The sequence below is a fragment of the Dermacentor silvarum genome, chromosome 2 (genome assembly GCF_013339745.2).
Source record: "Dermacentor silvarum isolate Dsil-2018 chromosome 2, BIME_Dsil_1.4, whole genome shotgun sequence".
NCBI classification, from domain to species: domain Eukaryota; kingdom Metazoa; phylum Arthropoda; class Arachnida; order Ixodida; family Ixodidae; genus Dermacentor; species Dermacentor silvarum.
Window position 1 is genome coordinate 152,359,727 of NC_051155.1, and position 11,421 is coordinate 152,371,147.

General features: G+C 47.8%; 1 protein-coding gene across 1 annotated transcript in view; it reads right to left on the reverse strand.

Moving 5' to 3' along the window:
* The window catches only part of LOC119441916 (neuroligin-4, Y-linked), a 334,848-nt gene extending 325,930 nt beyond the window's left edge, over positions 1-8,918 (reverse strand). The window contains exons 1-2 of the mRNA XM_037706579.2: positions 8,416-8,918; positions 7,118-7,996 (exon numbers count right to left, since the gene is read on the reverse strand). Of these exons, the coding sequence (XP_037562507.1) occupies positions 7,118-7,589 (472 nt within the window). The 5' untranslated portion in view covers positions 7,590-7,996; positions 8,416-8,918. The remainder of the gene's footprint in view (positions 1-7,117; positions 7,997-8,415) is intronic.
* Positions 8,919-11,421: the final 2,503 nt, after the last annotated feature.

An 11,421-nucleotide genomic window follows, 5' to 3' on the forward strand; every position in this document is an offset into this window, starting at 1 on the left:
GAAGCTGCCCAAATCTCTTCAGCTTGCACTAAAATGCATCTCGCTGTGATACTATAAACTGTAGTCGGGAAAAAGATTAACTCAAAACCAAGTTCCTAATGCATCTTCGCAGAAGTGTGTTTAATTCACTAGTTAACACTTGCACTGCAACATTATGCCAACACGCAGCGCAGCATATGCGCTTGAAATAAATACATTTTGTAAAGGTGGACGACTGGGCCTACAATAACAAACTTTGTGTTAGCACTGAAATAAGTGCTGCCATGCATATCAGCGACACCACAACCTCTGTGCACCCAACCTACTTCCTCAGTGGCACCCCCATGAAGACCGTTCGGACCCTTCCCACCCTGGGTGTAATATTCAGCCCTTCTCTCGACTTTTCCGCACAAGTCACTAGGCTCGTCGCATTCTGGGATTTGTGACCTGTCTCTCCCTTCCCTGGGGACCTGAGGTTTTCAGAGCACTCTACACTTCTCTCGTACCACCACAGCTTGAGTACTGCTCATCAGTTTAGTCCCCTTACCAAACTCATCTCGCTGACAAACTTGAGCTTGTTCAGCGCCGGGCAATGCACACCCTCTACTCCCATCTTTTCGATCGTCGCAAGCTCATGCCAGCCTACAAGGATCACCTCAAAGCCCTTAAGTGGCGCACCCTGCAATACCAGCGCAACATTGCACTTGTCCGTCTATTCTGCAGGGCGCTGTGTGGCTCTCTGGAAACACTTATATGTCTTCTTCTGTCCGTCTGAACAAGCCATCAGGACAGCCTGAGCCCCATCACACCTGTACAGTCCAACGCCGCAACTCCATTCTTATACAGAGCTTTCTCTCCATTAGGACTCCCATTCCTTGCGACCGTAGTGAAACGGCACTCCTGTGCATTGTGCACCGTCGACTTCCCAGTTATTGCCCTGTATGTGCGTGTGATGTGTTCTGCAAGTGAGCAAGCGTGTTTGTGTGTGTGTGTGTGTGTGTGTGAGCGAGCGAGCGCGTAATCTAGAGCAAATTCCTGCTCTAGATGGCTGACTATCAGACGCTGTAGCGTGCAGACATGAGCCTTACTTTTTTAGCCTTGCGAGCTGTCTAGAGTGCCATGGTACTGCTAAGGTTATTATTATTATTATTATTATTATTATTATTGTTGTTGTTATTATTATAGTTATAATGATCCCTACAACCAAATTGATGGTGTTGAAGCCAGCACGACACATAATTCAAAATATTTTTGGAGCTTCGTGTGCTGTCATTCTTCGAAAGAGAGCGCCAAAGAGGTGTCTTCTTGATGAAAATGGTGATGATGTCTTGAACACTGTTGATGCCTTTGCAGAACATTTCTGTTGTGTCTATGGTGTAAAGGATGCTCCAAGTAACCTTCCTTCTCAGCCTGGCACAGTGTTTATGCTATCAGTCAATGAAGACCTTGTTTTCAAGTGTACGAAGTGCCTCAAAGCTTCCCTTTCTTGTGGTGTTGATGGTATTCCTCCCACACTGCTTAAGACGTATAGAAGCGTCCCTGTTGTCCCAAGCATCTTCCATAGTTCCCTAAAGTCTAGCATATTTTTTAGCACTTGGAAGGTAGCATGGATATTGCCCGTGCACAAATCGGGTGCTGCGAGTGCAGTTACTAACTACCAGCCTATATCTATCTGCTGCATTGAGTCAAAAGTGTTTGAATCGGTATTGCATTCCCTGCTTTCTGTTAGTGCTAAGAACATTTTAATAGATGGACAGCATGGCTTTGTATGCAGACGACTTAAGGATATTTAAGACTGTCAACAGTGTTCACGACTGCATTGACCTCCAAAAAGACATTTTCTCACTCTCAAGCTGGTGCAGAAACAATAATGGTATGTACTCTTAAATGCTTCCAAAACTATGGCATTAAGTTACACGCGCAAAACATACCATGTACAATTTTCATACGCCCTTCGGGATGCTCCACTGTCCAGTGTCGATGAAATCAAAGATCTTGGTGTGTACTTCGACAAAACACTAAGCTTCTGTTCACACATTAAATATGCACAAAGTGCCCTTCACGCTCTTGGAATTGTATGTCGTATATTGCATGATGACCACTCACCTGTTCTGTTTCTGAAATCGTATGCTGCTGTGTGCCTTCCACTACTAGAGTATGTCTGTAGATTGAGGTACAACATGCAAATCTAATTCTGACATCACTGCATGCATCCAGAATAAATTGATATCTGTCTTCCAACACCACTTTTGCCATTCTGGCGACCATAGTCCAGCACTCTCAAATGTACCTCAACTCACACCTCTAGACACCCTTACACCTCACCCCTTCGATTAATGAAGTTGTTAGTCACTCATCCAAGACTTATTAAATCATGCCTTTTCGTTCCTGTATAAGGTGGTCCATGGCATTATACTTTCCCAAAGCTGCGCAATTTGTCGTGCTGCAACAGTATACCAGGTAACATTCCGCATTCTCTGCCTGGCCTTGTTCCAATGAAGACTGTCCTATATATGGCTCGACTCCAAAAAACATAAGAATTGTGCCTGCATTGACATATTTCAGAGTTCATTTCCTATGTATTGTATATATGTAGATAATCATGTTGTATGATTAACTGCAGTTTACGCTTCCTTGTTTTCTTTTCCCTTATATGTTTCTCTATCTCGCATTGTTTTGTCTTCCACATTTGTGTTCTCTGTACATTTTGTCTCGCATATTGCTTTTTAAGTGCACCAGTCAGAGGCCCTCTCGCTGTTTCAGGGCCCTATAATAAACATTTGATTGATTGGTTATTGTTACTGTAATATGAAATTGATCTTTAAATATGTACTAGTATATTAGTTTAGTTCAGTAGCTTTTGTGCAATATTATTATAGTGTGACAGTTTTTTAAAGCATCCATTAAGTGTAATAAAACGCTGTTTGCTTGATCATATGCATTGTGCCATTAATTTCTTCTGGGGTTTAATAATGGTTGGCTGCCATGTCCAGTGTTGTGCAATATATGGCACAGCAATTGTTACATGCCTCACATAACAAATTGAATGTCTTTCTCATTCGAAACATCATTGTAGGCTGAAAACAATAAACAAACTGGTATTTCTTTCCGTTTTTTTTTGTGGGAACTTGAAGTGTATAAATTTTTAAAATAACCTGTTTACATATATTTTTTTCATATTATGCAAATGAGCTGCCCATACATTTGAATAAGTGCTTCAAGAGTACGAATAAGTGCTTCAAGGCCTCCCGATGCGGTGTTGATGCTTCAAAACAACCTAGAAAAATTAAAGGTTCCATGGGAAAGATTAGACAAACAAGAATCAGGAGACAAGCTACGAAACTGGTAAATTTTGGCTGTTCGAAATGTCTCTTTGTGAGCGCCACAAGTGTTTCAATTATTATTTATTTTTTTTTTGCTGATTTTCTCAGAACCCACTTACGCGTTTCATTCATGCACCAACAAGCATAATTATACTTATAATACAGATTTTTCACTGACACTTTGCGTAGTTCCTACGTAGTTCTTAGGTAATTCTTACATAGTTGGCTGTGCAACGAACTACAAAAAAAAAGAAAAGAGATCGTACGAGAGCTATTGATGTGACATGCCACGCTCGTGCAGATGTTTGCAAAGTGATCTTGCAGACGACAACGCGAACGCAATCGCTGATGTCGATAGCTTGTGCAGTTATGTTCAAGGAAACCGTTGCGGCAGGCGTACATTCATTAATCAAACGTGTTTTTTTTATATCTAAAATAGCATACAGATCACTGACTTATTGTTTCAAGCTCAGTTTACAGAAGGCTGTTTTAGGCCGCACTTGGACGGTTGAAGACAAAATGGTCAAGCAACAGTGCACCGCAGCCGAGGAGCGAGCGCCGGCACGCGTCAGAGCTAGTATCCTGTGGTTGCGCGCCCTTTTCCTCCAGCCGACGCGAAGCGGCGCGTTCGCTTGTCGGCGCGCGCGGAAGCGTGCCGACGCATGCCTGTGGTTGGGGCTTAACATCACAAGCCATCGCAGCGGAGGGGGACAAGGGCTCTGTTGCAGTTTTTAGGGACTACCGAGTTGGACAAGCGGCTGTAGCGTGAACTGATGTTTACAGTGCTACAAGTGCTACTGTGCTATGCAGCGATTGTATGCGGTGACAGTGACTGACTGTGATTGTGTCTCTGTGCTCCCTTTCTTTCTTTATCTCTACTTTCCAGACACTTAACCTCCCCCTTCCCCTCTCTCCCCAGAGTAGGGTAGCAAACCGGATCTCCGCCTCTGGTTAACCTCCCTGCCTAATTTCCCTTTTCTTCTGTCTCTCTCGCTACCCTAACGCTAATACCTTTCGCGACATAAAATACTCCTAGACGCAGTGTATTCTACGGGTAGGCGCAGCGCTGATACGGGGCCGCCATCCCGCTCCATAGAGCCGAAGGATGGGTCTCGTGGCGCCCTCTCTTGTCATCGGCGTGAATAGCGTCTGCAAGGAGAGCTCCATGAGCGCACAGCACGGTATTCTCGGGCTTCCGAGTTGAATAAGACGAAGCACAGCGGGACATCAGCACATTCTCGCTCTCCATGTAAAAATGAGGAAGTAGAACAAATAATGGACAACTTAAGACGAATGGGGAAAATGGGAGAATGCACAGAGACTACATGTTACCTGAAGCGATACGAGGACGACCCGGAGCTAAGCGGCAAGTAAGACGTTTGTTAATTGCTCCCTTAGACAAAGCGTGGAAGGGGTTTGTCATGGTCGTCAGCGTTACGCATCGCACTGCGAACATTTCTTGCCCAATGGTGCAGAGATTTCAGCATGTTATATTGACTTTGAACGCAGGAATGAATAGCAAATGGCTTCTTCCCATTGCCTCCCTTCTTTTGTAGATATTTGTAAACGAAGTGTGGCAGAAAAATGCCCTCACGGACTTTGAGCGACGCTGGTCCTCTGAAACTTGACCCGTTCACGTCATGCTGAAATTTGCTCAGAGGTCGGGATAGAGCTACGAGTGTAGTAACACACATCACATTTTTAAAAGGGCACACATGAGGACCATGGCCGATCTGCAATTATGAGTGCCAACACTGAAGAAGCGTCTACTTTCAGCAAACGTTACACGTACCGCAAAGTGGGGAAATGAACATTGCCGAAGTATGAAGCAGCCCGCCCCATCCTTAAAAAACAAGTTGTACCAACGAGGCAATTTTCGAAAAATCCGAAGCCTACTTATTTGAAAACAAATTAAAATTCGGGAAAAAATGCGTGGTCTCGGGGTGCGTACGCATCGGTAGGAGCAATGCAATAAACTTGTTCGATAATCGCAGGTAAACACATTTCACCTGAAGCGCTTAGAGGCGTGAGCTCCAGCGCTTTCTCTAGCCTCCGAGAAGTAATTTGGGGCAATTTTCATTGCCTTGTACTTCAATTTCAGCCTCATGTTCTATTTTTATTATTATCACATACAAAGCTATGCGAGCTTGAAGCACAACTGATCACTCTTCATTTATTTTTTCCTTTATAGGATTCCATCCTGAGACTAACTGAATCCATTGCGACTGTGGCTCGGTGGCAATGAAGGTTTTTTTTTATTCACCCGCCAAAAATTACTGAATCATTATTTAAAAAGTGCATCCGTAAACTTCACGGGCGTCTCAGATCTTGCCTTCAGCTCTAATGATATGATAATTTTATCGTGACCATTTCTTTTTTCCTTTGTTCACTCTTTTTCTTATTCTTTCTATTTATTCGTAACTTCTCTGTGGTGGTAGAGCGGGGGGTACAATCCTTTATTTATCACAGTTATAACGCGCTCTGAGTGTACTCCGATGTAGTGACTTGTAAGCTATTCTACCTGCATGTAAAAATCTTGCTTACTCTTGCTTCGGAAGATCACCATTATGCTTAAGGTATGTGAACATTTTATTTAATGACGCTCAACTGGAGGTTTTCCACCCTTATAACTTAAAAGTGATATCGACACGAGTCTGGTGCCACACTGAATGCCTACCGGCTTGGTCCGTACTCCCACGTAACTGGGAGTATGGGTCACTCCCCGACAAACGATGCGATGCGTTATTTTAATATGTATTGAGAAGATGGTGCTGTGTGTGTTATCCAGCGCCACCTAAAATAACATTTTCACTTAGCTGTTCATTTTTGCAGTACTTTCTTGATGCATTTCATATGATGTGTTTCACCTGATGAAGCACCGTATAAACAAGTGCTGCAGATTGTATTGCGTGTAAAGGTAAGAAAAACGTGTTTTTTTATTTCTTTACTGCGCACCAGTTGCCGAGACACCTATAAAAAAGAAGCATATAGAAGATGCTCATTCTAGAAGTACTTTCCTGACGCGGTCTTGCAGAGTCCCAACACTAGCAGTACGACAGCTCGCGTTCAAATAGAATAAGACTGTCACAGTCGAATGCCCGTAGACGACGCACAGGAACACGATCCGCATTCAGTCACTACGCAATCACACAAAGGCATCAACAGCGGGCAGCCAAGCATCTGCGCGGTCACGACTGACGGCGCGTTTGAAAGACACATATGCAGACGATAAAAGTAGGCTAACAGTTTGAAGAAGGCAAATGCCAACGCTTCCGCGAATTTACTACTTACTTTTTTTAACCAACTGTAATACAACAGGCGTACCACCAAAGAGAGATAGGCTTCATAGAAGGGCGACGTTTCGCGCTCTTTACCGAATGCTGCAGTAGTTGTTGGCGCAGACCATGGAACACAATAAATGACCCAGCAGGTTCCTTCGGGAATCCACGCCGTCAATGGGCCACATTGCGGTGAAGCTGCAGTCCTTTTTAGCAGCCGCACATTTCCTTCCTCAATGTAGAAGCTCAGTTCAATTGGAAAAACGCCACACCCTGGTCACCAACTATCAATGCAATGCAATCCATGTCGGAGATCACGAGCAAAGTGAACATCTATTGCCGGGCAAACACTTACACCATCGTCCTCTGCAGCACATATGCGCTATCACACGTTCAGGTACGCGTGCGTCTAGTTGCCTCGTTAGGTTACACCGGACAAACAATCATATCAGCACGGGTACCGCCAAGTGCAACGTTCCGTTTGAAAAGAAAACCCACACCACATATGAACTGAAAGGTAGCAGAAGTGCGACATACCTGACGCTGGAGTGTAGATGTTGAGATGCAGGCAGTCCTCGCTGGTGTTGAGCAAGGCGGTTCGCGCCAACCGCCGCAGCTGCTCTAGACGGCCGGGCGGCATGCGAACCGCGGCCGGGGACGACTCATTGCGCAGGAACTCCGGCAGCCGCTGCGGGCACGCGGGGCCCGGCGTATCCGCGGCACGCACATCGTCCCAGTGCGGAGAGTTGACGGGAGGCATGAAGCGCAGCGTGCCCAGCGGCGGGCTCACGTACGGCACACCCATGAACGCCTCGACGGGAGGCAGGTGGGTGCCGAACCGAGATCCCAGGGTGATGATCTTGCCCCGCAATTGGCCATACTTTGTCCGCACCACACGGGGGCTGGGACGACTTGTAGAGGTCGGTGTTGCGTCGGCCGCGCCCGCCGTCGAAGCCAACACCAGCAGCGACACCACGAGACAAGTACGAATCCCCGATTTCAGGCACATGACGGCTTTCGATTGTTTTCGTCAATCTGTTTTGCCTTGCTTTCTAATCGTTAGTTTTAGTCATTAGTAATGTCTTTCGCAGTTGTGATCAGCTCCGCGGCACAGATTCCGCTTCCTTCCTATTGCTTTGTGTTAGCTCTGTCAAGGTGGCACTGCAGCAAAAGCGCACATGGTCTTGAGACGGCAGTAAAGTTGACGCTCACGTTGACTGGCTGACGGTCGGTAAGGTTCTGCAAGTGCCATGGCGTGCTAAACACACTGAAAACGCCGACGTGTAACACCGACACGTTACATTTGGTGGAACTGCCGCACCGGTGGTGTCACACATCGGGTCCACGACAACGATGAACACCTTATTGACTTGAGGCAAATGCGCTGCGTCTCGGTGACTTCCATTACAGGGCAACCTGTTTAAAAGGCCAGAAAGATGTCGACGACATCAGTACGACTCAGTTCTTTGACAAAGGCAAAAAAGGAAACATTCGTCAGTGATGTAGCACGAATGTAAAAATAGGCTTACGTGATGATCAGAATAATACGTTTAGCTTAGAACTAGGCGATCAGTAAAGCATTCTGTGAGAGGATTGCTTCGTTCTAGGAATTTTAAGCGTATGAATAACTTAGTAGAAAATCATGGCCTGAATTATTAATTTCATGAGAAAAGGACAAAAAAGGCCACTTTGACCTGATTTCACAGGGAGCAAGTGCCCAAGTTTTAAGGAAATGTGAAGTTTTCAATGACTACAAGAACCAACTTTAAGATTACGTAGGAGTAAGCATGACCAAAAAAAATAAAACAGTGATTTGATTAAGCCCACCACATTACCAATTAATATAACAGCTTCAGTGTCATCCGGCGCCGAATCTCGTAGCTCCCGGTGACCCCAGTCACGGGGGCGAGTTGCGCTTTCCAAATCACGCCTCCAAGGCGGCGTCACCACCAACAACCACGTTCTATTCCGGGACACGCAGTGGTGCGAGAAGAGCCACGGTGGCGACAGCCGTTGCTCGGTGTACCAATCCAAAAGAGCGCACCGCAGGAATGCGTCAAGCGCGCGCGCGAACAACAGCGTCCGGCTAACTGAATTACGTAAACCGTTGAGTAGCACGATCACTTTCCCGCGGCACGAATCGCCGAGAGAGAGAGATATGAAAAACAAAAATCTAAAACTGAAGGAAAGTGCAAAACACGGTTAAATTACGAAGTCCGAACAACGAAGAGCCGTGGTCGGAAGGAGCACACACACACACCTCGGCGGGTCCCGAGAAAACGCCTCTGGCGGCGCCTCGTCCGAGTGCGGAGCGCCAGCGAGTCGCCCGGAGACCCCACACGGCCTCCTTTCCTCTCTCGCCGTCGGCCGCCGCCGCCGCTCACTGCGCAGGAGGCCGCAGGGGGGCTCCCCTTACCCAACCCTCTCTCCTCAATCTCCCCTTACGGGAGCCGAGGGAGACTCGCTCCTCCGAAACGGGAAAGCGAGGAGGGAAAGAGAGGAGCTCCCGTCAGCTTTCCCAATCGCAGCAGCATCCCCTCTCCCCTCCAGCGTCTTCCTTCCCGCCACACAGTTGCACCGCTGAGCGCGCTCGTCGCGAGAAAGGGACGCCGGGCGCACGGCTCATGCGCAAACCTCACCTCCCTCGTCGTCGTCGTCGCCGCCGTTTTCGTCAGCGGCGGCAGGCAGCGGCGGGGCAAGTCTTTTCTAAAGAGCTGGTGGCACACGTAGCCCCCCCGACGCGATGGCTACCTTCCCTCGGAGCACGTTCACTGTCACTTCACTCCCTGGCGTCTTCGGCATCAGAAAGACGGGCGCTAGGCTTTAAGGGAGCCTAGTGGAGAAAGGAGGAGGGGACGAGGAGAACGGCGTGTTATCGTTCCACCGGCGACGACGGATAGAAAGGAGCGCTTTGGGCAGACTCGTATTATCTTTTTAGTAAAGAGCTAGAACGCGAGGGGTGGGAAAGCAGGCGGCACAGTGAAAAGCCGGGAGTGCCCCTCGTTTTTTGCTCTAAAGATAATGTCGGATATAAATGGCAGCGGGCAAAATAGGCGTTCCTGTTAATCCGCCTCCCAAAAAGGTGAGGCGACCCCTTGTGTAAGGAGTAGCAGAGCTCGTCATTTTGCGGGATCCTTTAGGTGCTCCATCGGGGACACTTTTTCTGGCGAGGAGCATCACATTCAGGGCTATTTCAGCGCGCGCAGGCACAAGCAGACGGCTACCGAGCCAGATGCGCGCGCTTTTTCGGGGTGCAAAGTGCCAGGCATTGAATATAATTTGGCTTCCAGGAGTTACGGTGAGAAGTGGGCTTGCCTCTATCTTCCACCACTTCGTCTCAATTTTGTAATATTCCTATTTTATTCTATCCACTTTTTGTTCCGGAAGGCTTATGCGCAATCAGGGCTACATACGAACTGTTCACATTTCTAGTGGGAATCCAATCCTATTGTCACCCGCCGTGGTTGCTTGGTGGCTATGATGTTGGGCTGCGGAGCATGAGGTCGCAGGATCGAATCCCGGGCACGAATCTCGGCCATTCTGTAAGTTTCCACCTGGTGGAGATGTCCATTTCGTCTACGGCTGAAGTTCTGATTGGCTGGGCTGGGGTATTCGTCAGAAGGAGACAAACACCCCCAGCCAATCAGCGCTGCAGCCGCGAATGGAATGAACATGTCCACTAGGTGGACACTTACAGAATGCCCCTCCCACCGCCCCTAGTTGGCTACCCTGCACGGAGCGCAAGAGGGCAAGTGGATGGAGGAAAAGGGTTTGTGTGCGTGCTTGTGTGTGCGCGCGCGTTCGTGCGTGCGTGTTGCACATCTAAATTCTACCCATGGTTACGGCATTCTTGACTGACGAAGTGTAAGACGGGCGTCAAACAAGATGCGCCAGTTGAAAAGACGACGGTACGCCAATAGCGAAAAGCAATAAAGCAAGCGTGGCTACGAAACGTGCTTGCACAACGTCCTGCAAGATATTCCGAGTCAACTAAAACTGCGCGAGCAAGGCAACGCACGTATTTCCTTGTCAAAACAAGCGACTATTTTTTGCTGTTTCAGAAACCTGGAAAAAGAACACGCCCTGCACTCGCCCCCTCTGCCCCCCCCCCCCCCCCCCTACTCCTCCTGAGAGTGCGCTGACCCGCTTTCAGCAAACCAGTGCAAAGCAAGCACAAAGAGCACCCGCACTTCAGCATACAACGGCTACTTAAATTTTTTTTCTTGGCTGTTTCTGCGGGAAATCCCAAGGAGGCCACACAAAATAGCCCGTCTTATTTTCTAAGCTCAGCGTTTAAGCTACCTCTACCGCCGCGCGTGCGTCTGTATTACTGTATCTGGGCATAACAACCACCCCAACGACGGTCGGCAAACGAGGTAGCAAATCATGCGCTTCTGACCAAGCACTTACTGACCGAGCTGGACTCGTTAAAAGCTTTGCGGTAGCTAGAAGGTTCCCCGCGTTTCTTGATAACGGCCACCACTATGGAGGAACTGCGTTTTGCTGGCCGCTGCTGGTCCCAACTGCACGATCCCGTAACAAGCGAGAACCTGAGCAAAGTGGCGCAGCCGTTTCGTCTTTTTCGTATAAACCGTGCACGGCCAAACCAGCAAGATGTGAGAGTGAACTTAGTAGGTGTCTGTGTTGCGCAAAGTGCGTTATGTCGAACATAAAAAACAAAGAAGAAGAAGAAGAAGGGGGGGGGGGGGGGGGTCAGATTCCGCTCGATTCTGGTACCCGTTTTGCTGTTTGCATACTGTGCCATTAGCCAGAGTGTAGTGATTGCGCAACACGCACCAGTGTGTGCGGAGTAAAAGGAATGCTGCGTTGGCGTCCTGTAA